The 18,444-nt window shown below is 36.8% G+C and overlaps 1 protein-coding gene across 6 annotated transcripts in view; it reads left to right on the forward strand.

The window, feature by feature from the left end:
- LOC124776369 (cryptochrome-1-like) overlaps window positions 1-18,444 on the forward strand; it is a 177,124-nt gene that overhangs the window by 148,456 nt on the left and 10,224 nt on the right. For 2 of the 6 annotated variants that reach the window (XM_047251326.1, XM_047251327.1), the window contains one exon: window positions 7,830-7,908. The exons of the other annotated variants lie outside the window; for them this stretch is intronic. In XM_047251326.1, the coding sequence (XP_047107282.1) occupies window positions 7,830-7,908 (79 nt within the window). The remainder of the gene's footprint in view (window positions 1-7,829; window positions 7,909-18,444) is intronic. 6 annotated transcript variants of the gene reach the window in all.

Below are 18,444 nucleotides of genomic sequence, written 5' to 3' on the forward strand. Positions count from 1 at the left end.
TCTATTTTATTTTATTTCAAAGTGCAGAAGTTATGGAAAGGTGCTTGCTCCGGAGTTGTCGAAACAAAAACACTGGAATGAAGCTGATATGCATATAAACAGGAAAAGCAAAAATTGGATCTGAAAAGCAAAGATTGTATCTGAACTAGGGATCTATAAAAATAGGATCTTCATTGGGAGCAACAAATAGTCAGGGACGTAGGTAAATAAGGGAAGGAAGAAGCCCTCTGAAGTTTATATCAGAAAACAGGAAAATGTTTACTGCGAAGTAAGTTTTCTCTCAGCATGTGGGACACTCATTCTTCTTTTACCTTTGTTTAGCAGTCCTTGCCATACATTGTTTTTCTCAGCAATTTGCCGCTATTGCCCAGTATCTCTGACACCTATTTTATCTAAAGTTTTGGAATCCACCATCAGCTCCCAGTTGTGTGATTATCTGACATGTAATAACATTATTACTGTGGTACAATTTGGCTTTAGGAAGAGCAAATTCACAGTCCATGACATTGACTCCCTGATTTAAAAAGTGTTTAATGCTTATGAAGGAAAAAATTTTGCTCAGGCTACCTTTTGTGATCTTAGCAAAGTCTTCGATTGTGTGGAGCATATTTCACTCATCAACTAGCTAGTTTATTACGGAATCACAAACAGTGGAGTTGACAACTGTAAACAAATTGTTTGTATTGGTAAACAGAGATCACAGCTAGCTGAAGTTAAGTGCGGTGTGCCACAAGGCTCAGTATTAGGACCTCTGCTATTTATCCTAATGACAAACGATCTACCATCTTACATAAATACTCACTCCATTCTCTATGCAGATGATACCACTTTTTTTCAATATCAGCTCAGACATGGATTTGCTCCAAACTGTGGCAAATGACACAACATCACAAGCATCAGTCTGGTTTCGAGCTAATGGGTTCCTGCTTAATGAGAGTAAAACTCAAAAGATTGTATTTAGTTTAAGAGATCTGCCAGTAGCAGACTTCATGGATAGTGTTAAGTTCTTAGGTATTGTTATAGATAGTGAATTGACTTGGGAGCCACATATTAAATACATTAGTGCAAGGCTATCTAGAGTGGTGAATTTGTTAAGGAATTTAAAAAACCATGTACCTGCGGCCTATGTAAGATCGGCCTACTTTGCTTTTTTTCAAAGCATTATATCTTATGGGCTTTTAATATGGGGCAATAGCTCACACCTTCAGGGCATTTTGGTACTTCAGAAGAAAGTAATACCAATTATCACAAACAGTGATAAACTGGCCCACTGCAAACCACTGTTTATCAACTTAAAAATATTATCTGTCATAAACATGTATATTTACACTGCCCTATTGCATATAAAGAGCAACTTATCAGAATACTAGCATAGAAGAGATGTACACTCTCATGGAACCAGAAATAGTAGCCATCTTGACATACCTTACTACAGATTATCCAAGTCACTGAACAGCTACGAAGTGGTGGGTATGAAGATGTTTGACAAACTGCCACTAGAATGGGTAGAAGCACCATTTGATTTATTTAAAGACAAATTATTCAGTTGGTTAGCTGCAAATCCTTGCTACTCACTTCAGGAATTTTATGACTGTAAAATATCATAGTGGTATCGGTTTGGAGAGTACAGCATAATTTCTTTAACTGAGTAATTTATGATGCAATGTTTTCATATTATTTGATTTTAAATATTGTCTTTTATGGAAAACCAATAGTGACATATTGATCGTCAACCCATGTATATATGCTGTATAACTTGCATATACCGAGTGATCAAAAAGTCAGTATAAATTTGAAAACCTAATAAACCACAGAATAATGTAGATAGAGAGGTAAAAATTGACACACTTTTTGATCACCTGGTATGTAACTTGACTTTGTCAATTGCTGTAATAGCTAAACGACAATAAAATTTCATTCAATTCAATTCTGTTTTGTATCTGTTCTTTGCTCTATTGTGTGTCCTCACATGTCTCATCTAGTGAGTCTCAGTCAGCACATCCTCTTACCTGTGACCACTCATTTCTTCTGTTGCAATGAAACCTTCTTTTAATTGTCCTTTTTGGTATTCTGTCATCTGCAATTCTCTGAACACATTGTTATTAATGTATGTTCATGACTAAATTAATTTAAAAGTGTTTTCCATTTAATAAGTGTGCCTAGATCAGATAGCCATAGTTTTGGTATGAAGATATTCTTAACAGGTCTTCATTTGCTTTTTAAGTATTTCGTCACTGTCCATACTTCTGAAATGATATTATTAGTAATCTATCATTTTCCTTTATGATTCTGGTCAGTATCTTTTCACTTTCTACCTCCCTTCTGCTGCCATGTTTTTATATGTCAGTTTTTTGTTATATTTGCTCTAGTGTTTCCTCTCCTTCTGAGTTGCCTATCAATGTGGCTATCTGTTGTTTGTAGTTCATGGATTGCAAGAGCCCACCCTGTTTTCAAATATCTGATTTCTGAATGCATAGCCCTTAAATGGTCTATAAATTTCACTGTGCTTCATCTCCAACTCACAGTAGAATGTGTCATCTTCACTTGCCATTCCCCAAACAGTTATGTTTACCATGATTTGGCTTGTTATGTCACTCTCTATGCAGTTCCAAAATCTCATGCATACTATTTAATTTAATATTTCAGCACTTCTAATCTTCTATGAAGCCAGTACAGTAATAAATATACTTTCTACCCTACTACAGCATCCACAGGACTAAAGAAACATACCAAGGAGAAATCTTGATATTGGTTAGTCCTACAATTGTTGTAGTAATTTAGAAAACATATTTATTAGTGAATCCCTGTAATGTGAGGAAGGAATCCTTATTCACAACTTATACAGTTCATGTGTAAATAGTTTTACAAAAGTAAACTTTAAATGTGAAAACGGTAAAGAACTTAAAGAAATGTTTGATACAGCACTGTATGCAGTATACATTGAAGTTTTATTTACAAGTGTTCAATGTGGCTGCCTTTTGTAACATGATCAATGTCCCAACTGTAATCAGTTTCCTGCTAAATTCTCTGAAGCTAGTCTTGATGTATGGTGGCAACTGCTTGTGTTATCCATTATCATAGTTCATCAACATTTCCCAGAAGCAGGGGAATAAATACTCTGTCTTTAATGTAACCCCATATACAAAAATCCATTGAGATTAAATAAGGCGATCGTGGTGGTCAGGATATCGTTGTGGTGGTGCGCCATGTTGCTGGAAAATTGTTTCTATGCCCATATCCTGTTGTAACTGAGGTATTAGATAATGTTCAACTATGTCCAGGTATGCTATGCCAGTTACAGTTGACTCAGCAAAAAACAATAGGACTTAAGTGAATCTCATACATGTTCAATTATGTGACATAGTTTCTGCTCACTCTGTATCTGAACATTATGCCGATTCACTTTATTGCAGGTATGGAAGGTGACTTCATCACTAAACACAATTTTATTAAGAAAATTATCATCAGTATGCATTTTGTATGCAGTTTGTTAAAATTTTCTACACAAAATTTAGCTCTTTTTCTTTGTCGCTTTCTCTTAAAGTATGCAACAGTTCCAATTTGTAGGGTCTGAATAATAGGCATTTCCATAATACCTTCTACACTGAACACTAGACATTTTCAGTTCTAAGCTAGTACGTCTCATTGATTTACCTGGACTATGAATGTAAGACTGCACAGACTTGTTCAATTGCTGCATCAGAGACTGCTGGCTGACCCTGATGCAGCATCCTATGTGATACACAATCAGTTTCAGTGAAACGATTGTACCAATTAATAACAGTTTGTCTTTGGTGGTTTGTGCTATTTAGTCTGGAACTGTCTCTGTGGTTGCAGATTTGGATTCATGAAACCATAAACAACACTGTGCATGCTCTGCACAGTAATATGACTCCATGATGACTATTGGAATAACTCATTCACATTTTCCAACTATGGGAATGTAGGGGATCAATAGTGTTAGGGGGGAATAAAACTTGAAGATATACTCCATTCAGTGCTGTATCAAACATTTCTGTGAGTTATTTACCCTTCTCACAACTAAAGCTTACTTTTTAGAACTAATTTATAAACTTTACCATGAAACTGGCTTCATACTGGAGCACAATAGTAGGCTATGCCAAGCAGTGATGATATTTAAAACTTTAAAAACCTAAGTCAATAAATGGATATCATAATATTATTTTATCTTTGATATAAATATAATAGAGAGAAACATTCCACGTAGGAAAAATATACCTAAGAACAAAGATGATGTGACTTGCCAAACGAAAGTGCTGGCAGGTTGATAGACACACAAACATACACACAAAATTCAAGCTTTCGCAACCAACGGTTGCTTCATCAGGAAAGAGGGAAGGAGAGGGAAAGACGAAAGGATGTAGGTTTTAAGGGAGAGGGTAAGGAGTCATTCCAATCCTGGGAGCGGAAAGACTTACCTTAGGGGGAAAAGGACAGGTATACACTCGCACACACACACACACACACTTATCCATCCGCACATACACAGACACAAGCAGACATTTGTAAAGCCAAACTCTTTGCCTTCTATCATCAAGAGCCTTCCAGTTCAGTTCCTTCAGTATCTCTGTGACACTCTCCCATGGGTTAAACAAACCTGTGACCACTTATGCTGCCCTTCTCTGTATATGTTCAGTATCCCCTGTTAGACGTGTCTGGTATGGGTCCCACACAATTGAGTAATGTTATAGAACGGGTTGCATGAGTGATTTATAAGCAATCTCCTTTGTAGATTGATTGCACTTCTCCACTATTCTAACAATAAACTTAAGTCTACCACCTGCTTTACCCATGACTGAACCTATGTGATCATTCCATTTCACATCCCTAAAAAGTGTTACCCCCAGGTATTTCTATGAGTTGCCTGATTCCAACAGTGACTTACTGATATTATAGTCATAGGATACCATTTTTTTAATTTTTTGAAGTGTTAAATTTTACATTTCTGAATATTTAAAGCAAGTTGCCAATCTCTGCATCACTTTGAAATCTTATCAAGATCTGACTGAATATTTATGCAGCTTCTTTCAGATAGAACTTCATTATAGACAGTTGTGTCATCTGCAAAAAGCTTGAGTTTACTATTAATATTGTCTGCAAGGTCATTAATATGCAACATGAGCAGCAAGGGTTCCAACATACTTCTGTGGCACACACCTGAAGTTATTTCTACATCTGACAAAGACTCTCCATCCAAGATGACATGTTGTGTCCTCCCTACCAAAAAGCCCTCAATCCAGTTACGAATTTAATTTGATGCCCCATATGACCATACGTATGAAAATAAGAGTAGTTACAGTACTGAGACAAAAGTTTTTCGGAAAGCAAGAAACACAACATCTATGTGATTGCCTTGATCCAAAGTTTTCAGTTTGTCATGTGAGAAAAGCGCGAGTTGGGTTTTATTTTATTGATGTTTTTGAAATCAATGCTAGTTGGCACTGAGGAGGTGAGCTCAGAATATGTCCTAAGATTTTACAACAAATCAATGTTAAAGATATGGGATGGTAGTTTTGTGAATCACTTCTACTACCCTTCTTGTAGACAGGTATGACCTGTGCCTCTTTCCAAGAACTGGGCAGGGTTTTTTCTTTGAAGGGTCTATGATGGATAAGCATTTCAGTTTTTGCTTTGCTGTCTTCAATTCCGTTTCTTGTCTCATTCACTAGGGATGGGACACAAACTTTGGTGTCACTATCAGCCTTTACATACAACCAGAATTTCTTTGGGTTCTGTGAAAGATCACTTGACAATATGCTGCTACAGTAGTCATTGAACATATCATGCATTGCTCTCTTGACAGCCAAACACATTTCATTCAGCATCTCTCTATCTAGAGTCCTACATTTTGTTTGACATCTATTTGCAGTAATATCTGTTTCTTTAGAAGTTTTTTTACAGTGATCGTATATCACGGAGGTTCATTCCCATAATGAACTCTTTCTACTGGGTACATACCTATCCAGTGCATGGTCAACTATTCTTTTAAACCTCAGCTGCAGTTCCTCCACATGCTCCTGCCCTGTAAAATGGATTGAGTGCACCCTCTTATACAGTTTTATTTTTAAAAATTTTAATGAATTGGTTGAGCAAAAAGTAATAATTTATCTACGAGTCTGAGGACATTTACTTTTTATGAGCTTCCAGCTCTAGATAGCTTGTGCCTTGGCGTAGTAAGATTTTCTTAACTGAACATCAGATCTTGTTCATCTGAGGTTACTTCATTGTGAATCATGGTGCAAAACAAGAAAAGGAATAACTTTTATGATAACAGGATGATAAGAGGAAATCACTTTTAATAGTTTCTCTTTTGGTGTACAACAGAGTAGAACCATGAAATTATATAAATTTTAAAAAGCAGGAAAATTACAATCAAGTGGCTGAATATGAACAATCATTTCCCCAAACTATTTTCTTCATATTTTGATAATAGATGACATGTTGTCATGGGAGAAGCATATACTGTAATTACTGCAGTATGTACTGTTATATTCATTCTGTAAAATGTTTTTCATTGTGAAAAAGCCAGAAGATTATAGACTCTACAGATTATGCTGTGCTGCATTGGGCTAACTTAATAGCTATTTCTTTGTTATCTTTCTTCATCTAAACTAGCATGGAATCAATTCTGACACTTTTATTAGTACTAGCTGCCAAACCCAGCATTGCCCAGGAATTAAATTTTCCTGTTTTTTTTTTAATTTTTATTTTATTTATTTATTTATTAGATATGAAAACAAGAAAATTAACTGTGTTTGTAGTGAAGCACTGAAAAAATTTCATTTCTGTGTATTCATTGAATCATGTTTGAAATTGTGACACTCGTACAAAGAAATATGCATAATGTAGAAATGTATAAGTACAGTATCCAAATTAAGAAACATGATCCCGGACAGTTTAGGTAGCTGAGCACAGGTACCCCATGTGTCTATAATGAGCACGGCTGCTCCATGTCTCTACAATGTTATTTTGCAAACATCGCTATGGTAATGCCTCTTCATAGCTCTATAGATGGATACTGTTTTTTGCCTACAACCATTTGTGATATGCAGTTGAAAGCTGTCAATTGTGCTGCAATGTGTCGGATTTCCTTAATTTGACACAACTGTATGAGCTGCACTATGTTTTCTGCACTGCACCTTAATTAACAGTTTACATAAACAACATAGTCCATTACTTCTTAAATCTGTATATGCAGACGTAACTGAAGAGTGGATGGCTATGCCTGTGACATTTTGCACAGATTCAGTTACTGGCTGAAATATAGGCTTTCAAACAAATTAGCGAAGTATAATTTTTAAAAACCACCTTGAAATTTTATAACCACTCTTTAAAACAAAAACCACTGTTTCCATCCCAGAATTTTAATTCTGTTTGTCCAGGATTTCTCATCCTCTGACTGGTGAGTACCAGTCACTGACTAGATACCCTATTGTGTAAAAGTCTGGTATTGATGTCAGACTTATCTCACAGGCCTTCCATGTACCATCCGGATTAATGAGGGATATGTACTGAAAACTGTCCAGTTAGTGGATTGATACCAATTTCTTATAATTTAATCACTTAATAGAAACTTCCTCTTTACTTTGCCAACACTTAAGCATTCATTGAACATTGTATTCTTGATATTGGTAATTTCTGCTACTGTAGTTACTTGAGGACTTAATGTGTCTCTAATTAACTACATGACTGAAAGTATAACTTGTTATTTACATATAGACCAGTTGCTGTTGATTACACAGTTACATGATACAGTTAATACTAATTCCAAAATTTGTTCAATGTCTCACTTTATCACTTTGTTGTAGATAATCACATCAGATATAGGCAAGCTGAGGTGACAACTGTCACCACAGAGCAGCAGCCCATCTCTGATTCTCTCATAGGGTCAGTTTCTATTTGCTTTATTTTGTTGCTTTACTGGGACTATAAGTGCTATTCTATATTGGAAAAATTATTTCCATTACACATAATATAATCATAGGTTGCTCCTCGTAGTGCCTTGTAGGCAGCAGCTGGTCAGTCGGAACAGGCCTAAGGCTTAATCTGCAAGTGGTGTGTACATTTTATTACATATGTTATACACTTATTTATATACAATAATATAAATTATTTTTATTTGTTATAGTTGAAACCAAACAGGGATATATATCTAAATGCAGGAATATTTGCGAGAATTCTGTGACGTTTGCAGCAAAGCCAAAAAACATTTAACAACTAGTACCTTTTAATTTTCATCTATTAAACTTGTGAGTTTACAATGTTTGCTGCTGACACTAGTATTATAAGGGACAACAAATTCTCCACTGACACAGAGGTGATGCCAACAAACTTACTTTGTTCAAAGTAAATTCACTACCAATAAACTTGAGCCAAACATACATTCTTCAGCGTTATGCTGATCACAGAAGCCCGTAGGAGATACCTATTTTCCACAATAGTAAACAGATACAAAGAGAGTACTGCACAAAATTCTTAAATGTTACAAATGTAGATATTAGTCTCACCTCATACCTTACAGACCTTAAAAAGATTGACTTCAGCCATATTTGTAACTACAAGGACATTGAATATTGGTGACATAATTGTTACAAGATCTTTTTACTTCCACTGCTAGTATTCATAGCCTACAGTCTTGTCGCAGTGGTAACTCCGATTCCCATCATATCACCCAAGTTAAGCACTGTTGTCTTGACTAGCAATTGGATGGGTGACTGTCAGGCTCTGCTGAGCTCTATTGGCAAACAGGGTGTATTCAGCCCCTGAGAGACGATGTGAGGAGCTACTAGATTGAGAAGTAGTGACACCAGCCATGAAAACTGACAACAGCAGAGAATGGTGTGCTGACCACATGCCCTCCATATCCGCATCCAGTGATGCCCATGGACTGAGGATGACATGGTGGTTGGTTGATACCATTGGGCCTTCCAAGGCCTGTTCGGATGGCATTACAAATCACACGTTTTGGTATTATCTTTTAGCGTAATTTACCAAAATAAAAATCTTATGTCTAAAAAAATTGAGGTTGAGGTTTTATGAATCATATGCAGAGCGTCCCAAGAATCTCCTATTAGTATGTTCACAGTTATAACACTTTATTGTTCGAATTTTCCATTATCTCACAAATTTATCACTTTAAATATTGACAGTTTCTGTCCTTTTTGTCATTTACTGTCAAAAGTTTGCAGTGCCTGAGAACAGTGTTGTTTCACGTGAGCTTCTTCGCAGACTGTGAATCACTATTTTCATAAAATTTGATTGACAGTTATTTCTCACAAGTTGAATTTTATTTCATTTACTTCCATCTTGGTTCATCTCAATAAATGCATGCACCTTGTGGGGAGAGAGAAGGGAGGAAGATTGGGTTTAACATTCCATTGACATTGATGTCATTAGAGATGGAGCATAAGCTCAGATTGTGTTGAGGATGGGAAAGGAATGTGACTGTGCCCTTTTTCAAATGAATGCCCCTGGTATTTGCCTGGTTGATCTAGGGAAATCATGGAAAACCTAAATCTGGATGGTAGGATGCTGGTTTGAACCATTGTCGTCCCGAATTCAAGTCCAGTGTTCTGACTACTGCGCCACCTTGCTCAGTGCACCTCATGGGAGAACATTAAACAGATTTATTGAAACATCATCTGGATCTATTGTGATTTTATTTTATTTTTATCTGTATACATATTCTGTAGATCCTTTTAGGGTTTGAGACGCTAGGATATGGAATGAGTTAAAGGATATACAAGTACAGGTTATATAGAGCATATTACAAAAACAGTTGTGGAGAAAATAAAGACATAAAACTAGAACAAAACAGAAGTAAAGTGAAAAGAAGACATAATAATTAGCACTTGTTGTACAGTACATAACAAGCAAACAGTAAAAGTATGTGCCTTTCTGTTAAAATTCATCTAGTGAATGAAAAGTTTTATCAAGTAAATACATCTTTGATTTATTTTTAAACAATGTGCTGCTATTACTAAGTAGACCTTTGATTCTGACAATGATTTAAATATTGTAATACTGGAATAATGTTCATCTTCTTCATGTACCTCGAGTTAGATTTTTGAGATCACAGTGGTGGTCAGCCTTCCTTCTTGTATTATGACCATGGTATGTAGTAGTAGTAGTAGTAGTAGTAGTAGTAGTAGTTTATTGAACCAGAGACTATATACATTGCATGAATTTTGTGAGAAAACTCACAGCGTAAAGGAGACAAGGGTGTATAGTCCCCCGCATAATACAAGGATGCATAGTGCCATACACAATAACACATTCAAAATAACATATACAACTGTAATGAATTATAGAAATGTGTGAAAAAGCTATTATTATGAAAAGCCTAGATTCCTGCTCACCATATAGCAGAGATATTGAGTCACAAATTGGCATAACGGAAAGACTGTCAAACGAGTAAGCTTCTGAGCAGAAGGGCCTTCATCGGAAAGAGTGTGTGTGTGTGTGTGTGTGTGTGTGTGTGTGTGTGTGTGTGTGTGTGTGTGAAGGGCCTTCATCGGAAAGTGTGTGTGTGTGTGTGTGTGTGTGTGTGTGTGTGTAAAATTTCTTTTGCCCAGAAGCTTACTTGTTTGACAGTCTTTTTTGTTGTGCCTATCTGCAACTCAACATCTCCACTGTATGGTGAGTAGCAATCTATCCTTTTTATAATACTGCCATTATTCCAACCTGGATTTTAGATTGTATGAAAAAGGTATTTTATACAGAATACATAGTAGATATTTATGTAAAAATAAAATCTCATTTGTATCACTTTCGTTCAAAACATCTGTTCACATTATAGGAAGCATTTGACTAGAAACACTATTGATATATAAGTAAATGAATATAGTTATTTGCTACAAATTTGTTGCAGTTTGTTTACTGCAAGTAGAACAACAGTTGATCTGTTGGTAATTATTCTGACAGCTCTTTTCCAGGTTTGTCTTATTATGACTCATTCCACATCATTATGATCTATCGTGCAAAATTATCCATAGAACTTGTAACTAATTAACTAACCAGCTAAAATTTTGAGTACTGCTACCTTAAATGAAGAATTTTTAAATTTTTTAAATCTATGCTGGAAGTTTGTGAACACTAGTAACCTGACAGTTTGCTTTTATGCTGAAGCCTTGTTTTCTCTTTGTATATGGATGTCATTTCACAGTCTTGAACTGTGAGAAGAAGATCTGAGTTAGTTCTGAAATTCTTAGTGTGCCTTTTTATATAAATTACACCTTTTTGTATATAGAGGCATGACAAGGATAGAATATTTAGCTGTTGAAATAATTGTTTGGAGGGTGTTAGTGTTGAACTGTTTATAATTATTCTAACAGCTCGGTTCCATGTGTGTCTTATTATGACACCAGACTGTGAGGTCATAGGTAATAACAGAATGAATGTATGCAAAGTAGGCAGTACTGCTACACTGTCTAATACACACAATACTAATTACTTGTAATGCAAAGCAAGCAGAACTTTGTTTGTTAGTGAAGTAGAGGCTATGGACTTCCCAGTACAAATTTTTGTAAATATGCACATTTAAAAATTTGGTGACAGCTACCCTCTCAATTTGTGTAGTTTGAATTCTGCAGTCCATGTTATGATGTGAGTTTGTTTTTTGTAATGAATATTATTAGTTCTTGAAAGATTCAAGGTTAACTTATTCATTCCAAACCAGTTTTGTATATATTCCAGAACTCTGGCTGCAGATGTTGGGAATACTTTTATACCAGTTACAATAACATTTGTGTCATCAGCAAACTGAGTTCTGTAAATACCACAGATTTAAATCTTAATGTCATTTACATGAATAAGTAAAAAGAGAGGTCCTACAACACTGTTCTGTTGTACCTCTCTTGGTGCAGTCTGAATATCAGATTTGTAAACAGCACTTTGGTTTCTAACAACTACACATATAACAATAGCCTCTAATTTATGTGGTAAAATATCATGTTTGCCAGTACTGAATGCCTTCAATAAGACCAAGTTTATTCCTATTACACTGTTGTTTCTATCAATATTTTTAGGGAACTGAGTAATAAGTGACTGTACTCATTCCTCTGTAAAAAGCTTGTCTATTTACAGACAAAAGATTGAACTGTTCAAGGTAATTTGTTACCCTGTGTTTCATGACTGTCTCTATTACTTTTGAAAAAACAGTTAATAAAGTGACTATCTATAATTTACCACTTCATATTCAAGGTGTCCAAGGAGGAATGGTCAGTATTTGAAGCGAAAAATTTCATATGAACAGATACGCTATTTTGAATGGTTTCCGCATTTACAAGCATTATGTGTTAGAAACGGTATGCACTGGTTGGAACTTTGAAGTTTGCTACAATTGGAGAGCCAGAATGATTGGTTTTATGTGTTTTAGGTACTAAATTACCAGTTTTTCGTGTCAGTTGTCACTTTCCCCGAATAAGGAACTAGTAATAAGCTGTGTACTTCGTAGAGTTTGGTTCAAAGAGGGGTGAATGTCTTTTTGATTCATGGCTTGTTTGTCAGTTTGTTTTTACTCTTTACTAAAGTCATTATTGTTACTTAAAGTTGACATGTCTTCATGTCTAAATCATGCATTGTTTAAACTAAAAGTAATAATAGTAATATGATGGAACACATCATCTCCCCCTCCCTTGTGTGTTTATATCCTGGTCAGTGCTACTTGGTTTTGTGTCTATATAATGCTCAATGCTCAATTTGTACAGTTATCAATGGTCTGTCACGCACCACTATTTGTAATGGAACCAATAATTTTCTGTAGTAGTACTATGTTAATGCATTAGATTATACACTCGTGCTCAGAAAAAAGAGAACACCTTGAACAACTAGCTATAGGACGTTCATATTCACGGGACATGTACATTAGTATGCTCTGCAGAAGTGATTAGCATTTGAGTCATGTGGGTTCCAGGTCAACATCAATATCGCAGCACAACACCACCTACTGGTAAAACGTGCCTGCAGCTCTTGTTGCTGCTCTAAACGGAAGGTAATGGATTGGTATGCAATGAGCAGACATGCAGGATGCCTCGCAGTCGTAAGTGCAAACCATACTATCAAACCAGTGAGTTTGAAAGCTGGGACATTATTGGCATGAGAGAATGTGGTGCATCCATCGAGGAAAATGCTGCTGATATGGGACAAAGTGTTTCAGCAGTGTAATGGGTGTGTGCAGAATGGTTCACAGAAGGCCGAAGAACACGACAAGATGGGTCAGGTCACACCACCCAGAACCCCCCCATGAAGATGTAATCTACACCTCATCTGAATGGCATTGCAGAACAGATCTGTGTCTTCCTTGGGTCTGGCACAACAGTGGAATAGTGTAACACATTGTACACTATCAGATGTGACAGTCTGTTACTGTTTATTATGACATGGGTTTCATGCACATTGTCCACTTCTCTGCCTGCCTCTTAAAAATATGCGGAAACATGTTAGACAGCCATGGTATATGGAAGGTTCTGTTTGTTTGAAAATGATGGCCGTATTTTGGGTCGTTGCAGACAGGGGGAGCAGCATCACAGTGACTGCATTCACACAAGACATACAGCACCAGCTCAAGGCCTTGTGGTGTGGGGTGCTATTCGGTACAACCACAAATCACAGTTGGCACATGTCCAGGGTACTGTGACCTATGTGAATGAATGACATTCTGCAACCTGTAGCCATACCCTTTCTGCACACCACCCCAGGTACTATTTTTCATCAAGACAATGCATGACCACTTGTTGCTGCATGAACATGTGCCTTATTGGTGTCATAGGATGTCAGCCTTTTGGCCTGTCCCACCAGATTGCCAGACTTGTCACAAATTGAAAATGTGTTGGATATGGTGAAATGATGGGTGCAGCACTGTGATCTAGTGCCAAACACAACAGATGAACTCTGGAACCAGGTGAATGCAGCATGGATGGCCATACAACTGAGGTGACTGAAATGTTAATCATTTCTGCAAAAGACATTAATGTGCATGTCCTATGAATATGACCATCCTATCTCTAGTTGTGCAAGGTGTTCTGTTTTTTCTGAACATATGTGTAATACTTACTTTACCTGGTCCTCAACTACTTCACATTGTACAGAATACGAGATATCTCTGTCTCTTTCTGTCTGTAGCCATGGTTACTGCCTCTCAGCACTTCTTTGATTCCATTTTCCCATGTTTTTCTTGGCCGTCCTTGCCAGTCGTTCGCCATTCACCTTTACCCCCCCACACTAACACTGGCATGCTGTCTTTTGAAATTTTCTGGATGTGTCCAAGCCACTTATGTTTTTACTATTGGATATTCATCTGTGCAGGCACTGCATTAAATTTTCCCAAATCACTGTGTTTCAGATGATGTTTGCCCTTGTCTTGTTTATTTTGCAGTGGTGTCTCATTTCTACTACTGACTTTTTATTTGTTTACTATCTATCCAATACTAAAAACTTTGAGGTTTGTCAGTAATATTGAAATTTTATCAGAGTTGACAAAGGACTTGGAAGAGCAATTGAATGGGATGGATAAGAGGTTGTAAGATGAATGTCAACAAAAGTAAAACATGGGTTGTGGGAAATAGTCACATTAAATCAGTTGATTGTGACAGAATTAGATTAGGAAAGGAGACGCTGAAAGTAGTAGGTGTGTTTTGCTATATGGGCAGAAAAATAAATGATGATGGCCAAAGGGGAAAGAGTATAATATGCAGAGTGACAGTAGCAAGAAAAGCATTTCTAAAAAACTGATATTTGTTAATATCAAATATAAATTTAAATCTTAGAAAGTCATTTCTGATGGCATTTGTATGGACTGTAGTCATTTTTGGAAGCAGAAAGTGGATGATCAAGAGTGCAGACAATAAGAATAAAAGAGCATTTGAAATGTGGTGCTACAGAAGAATCTGAAAATTAGATGGGTAGATCGAATAACTAGTGAGGAGGTACTAAATCAAACTGGCGGAAAAAGAAACTTATGGCACAGTTTGACTAAAAGAAGATAATGGTTAATAGGACACATCCTGAAGCAACAAGGACTAGTCAGTATAGTGATGGAAGAATGGTCTGTGGAGGGGGGGGGGGGGGGGGGGAGTAAAAATCATAGAGGTTGACAAAGGCTTGAGTGCAGTAAGTGATTCAGTGACTCATATGGATATTGGTTGCAGTAGTTCTGCAGAGAAGCAGCAGCTCACACACAATAGAGTAGTGCGGAGACCTGCATCAAGTAAGTCTTCAGACCGGAACAACAACAACAAAATTGTCTAAGATTCACAATCATAGATCAAAGTCAAGACATAAGTTCATCTATGTACTGCTACTTTTGTGCCTTTTGATATATCTCTCTTTTTGAGGAAATTCAGCATGAATAATGAAAACCCAAAAAATGTCCACAAAAGCCACTTGGTAGAGATATGACATTGCCTGAAGTATGAAGGCTAGGCCACCCAAAAGCCCAGTTGACATAGTGTTATTGAAACAACCGCACGCAGTGCAGCCAACAAGAAGTTTGGAAACATGTCATGAGAAGTTGCTAAGCTGGAGAGGGAAGAAACACAATTACATACCAACTGAAGGCTGGGAACTGCTACAAAATAAATTGAGGAGGAATGAGACATCAAGTAATACAACAAATGGCATTTACAGGTTGTGCAGTAAGAGTCACTAAGATAAAATTAAAACTAAAAGTTCCATACAAAAACTTCCTGTTATAAAACAATAGTAATATAATGACCTATAAATAGTTACAGTAGCAACAAAACCCATTTGGAACATTAAACTGAGACAAGTAACCATTCTGCACTCATAACATGATATCAGACATAGGTAGTACGTATACATATGTGGACAGGCTATGCAAAAGTTACTAGTCTTCATTTAATATGTTCTCCTAATCAGTTTTGTTGCTATTGTAACAATTTCTATAGGTCACTGTTTAATCTTTATATTACTCATATTTTATCACAGGAAGTTTTTGTGTAGTACTTGCGCCCTGTAATTGCCCTCTACGTATTTGCTATGTTTCTCACTGACTTGTTCCTCCTTAATTTATTTTGCAACAGTTTGCAGCCTTTGGCTGGTACATAATAGTGTTTCTTCTGCCTCCATCTTTGCATGCTCCAGTGACATTTTCCATAATGCTTGTTGGCCGCTTCTCTTGGCACAGTGTGTGCTGGGAATTTCAATAATACTACATCAGCTGGACTTTTGGGTGGCCTGGCCTTCCTAGCTACTTCATGCATAGTCACATCTTCATCATGTGGCATTTGTGGGAATTTGTTGATTTTTTCATCACTGGTGAGTCATTATATTTTTATCTCCAAAAATGGGTTTATTCCAAAAATTTTTTCTCTGGGGTCTTATTTCAACCCCTTTGGGTGTAGGTCCATACTTGTGGCTTGCAGTGCTCATGTGCACTACCTGTGCCTACTACCCACTGAAATTTTGATTGTTTCATCTTGTAACCATCAAATTTAGGCAGTTCTGCAATTCGAATGCCACCTGAAGGTTCGAAACCATGTATTTTTAACAAAACAATGTTAAATTAGTTAATTGAGTATTTGTTCTGGTGTCTTTCTGGTTAATTGCCTTATTTTTACCATTATTATATCTTCTAATTCGTATTACATTTATTCACATATGTGTACATCTGAAGATGCTATGAGTTGTGTTTGATCCTATACCTGTGAACAGCTAATGAAGCTACTAAAAAGTTTTATTAGTAGATTTTAATAGTTTAAAAAAAAAAAAAGTATTTCTATCATGTATGTAAGCTGTGGGTTCCCAAGTCATTAAATCATATAATGTTATGCCTTTCATCCTTTTTATTTATAATCATAGCTTTGCTTTTTCAGATATTTACCTACATTCCTTTATTCTTAAATACTTCCATCCAAACATTGAGGTTATGTTGGAGGTATTGTTAAGTAGAGACTACTATCATCAGGTATTGCAGAAACTCCAAGCTGGTCTATTTAGCCAGTTCCATCTCATAATTTTTGGTGGTCAGCTTTGTAACTATAATGCTACATGCCTTAATTTTCCAATCAACATATTTTAGAAAAAGTACCAGACTGAGACTACAGCTGTTAGAGACACCTTGTCTCTTAATCAGTTCAATAGATCTCTGATTTCCTGTTCTCATATAGTTCTTACAAGGGAACCTCCCCATCGCATCCCCCTCAGATTTAGTTATAAGTTGGCACAGTGGATAGGCCTTGAAAAACTGAACACAGATCAATCGAGAAAACAGGAAGAAGTTGTGTGGAACTATGAAAAAATAAGCAAAATATACAAACTGAGTAGTTCAAGGCAAGATAGGCAACATTAAGGAGGATGGGGAGGCAGGAGCGCCGTGGTCTCGTGGTAACGTGAGCAGCTGCGGAACGTAAGGTCCTTGGTTCAAATCTTCCATCGAGTGAAAAGTTTAATTCTTTATTTTCAGTTTATGTGACAAACTCTTATGTTTTCATCACTTTTTTGGGAGTGATTATCACATCCACAAGAAAACCTAAATCGGGCAAGGTAGAAGAATCTTTTTACCCATTCGCCAAGTGTACAAGTTAGGTGGGTCGACAACATATTCCTGTCATGTGACGCACACGCCGTCACCAGTGTCGTATAGAATATATCAGATGTGTTTTCCTGTGCAGGAATCGGTTGACCTATGACCTTGCGATCAAATGTTTTCTGTTCCCATTGGAGAGGCACGTCCTTTCGTCTACTAATCGCACGGTTTTGCGATGCGGTCACAAAACACAGACACTAAACTTATTACAGTGAACAGAGATGTCAATGAACGAACGGACAGATAATAACTAAGCAAAAATAAAGAAAGTAAAATTTTCAGTCGAGGGAAGACTTGAACCAAGAACCTCTCGTTCTGCAGCTGCTCACGCTACCAAGGGACCACGGCGCTCCTAAGCTCGCATTGTCCATTATGTTGCTTATGTCGCCCATGGACTACTCCGTTTGTATATTTTGCTTATTTTTTCACAGCTCCACACAACTTCTTCCTGTTTTCTCAATTGATCTGTGTTCAGTTTATCAAGGCCTATCCACTGTGCCAACTTATAACTAAATCTGAGGGGGGTGCGATGGGGAGGTTCCCTTTAGAATCTGCTAAAAGAGTGGTGATGGATCTATACTGATGAGCCAAAACATTATGACCACCTGCTTAATAGCTTGTTATACGTCTTTGGAACAAAGTACATCACTATTTCTGTGTATCAGGGATCCAACAGTTTGTTGGTAGGCATGTGGAGGCATGTGGCATTAGATGTCCACACACAAGTCACAGTGATTCATGTAAATAATGGGCTGCTGATTAGCGGATGTGGTGATGGCACACAATAATGATCCAGATGGGTTCCCCACGATTTATATCAGGTGTATTTGGTCAGCGAATGCTTCTCAAACCACTATAGCATGGTTCTGGCTCTGAGG

Source organism: Schistocerca piceifrons, chromosome 2 (genome assembly GCF_021461385.2).
Source record: "Schistocerca piceifrons isolate TAMUIC-IGC-003096 chromosome 2, iqSchPice1.1, whole genome shotgun sequence".
Taxonomy (NCBI): Eukaryota; Metazoa; Arthropoda; class Insecta; order Orthoptera; family Acrididae; genus Schistocerca; species Schistocerca piceifrons.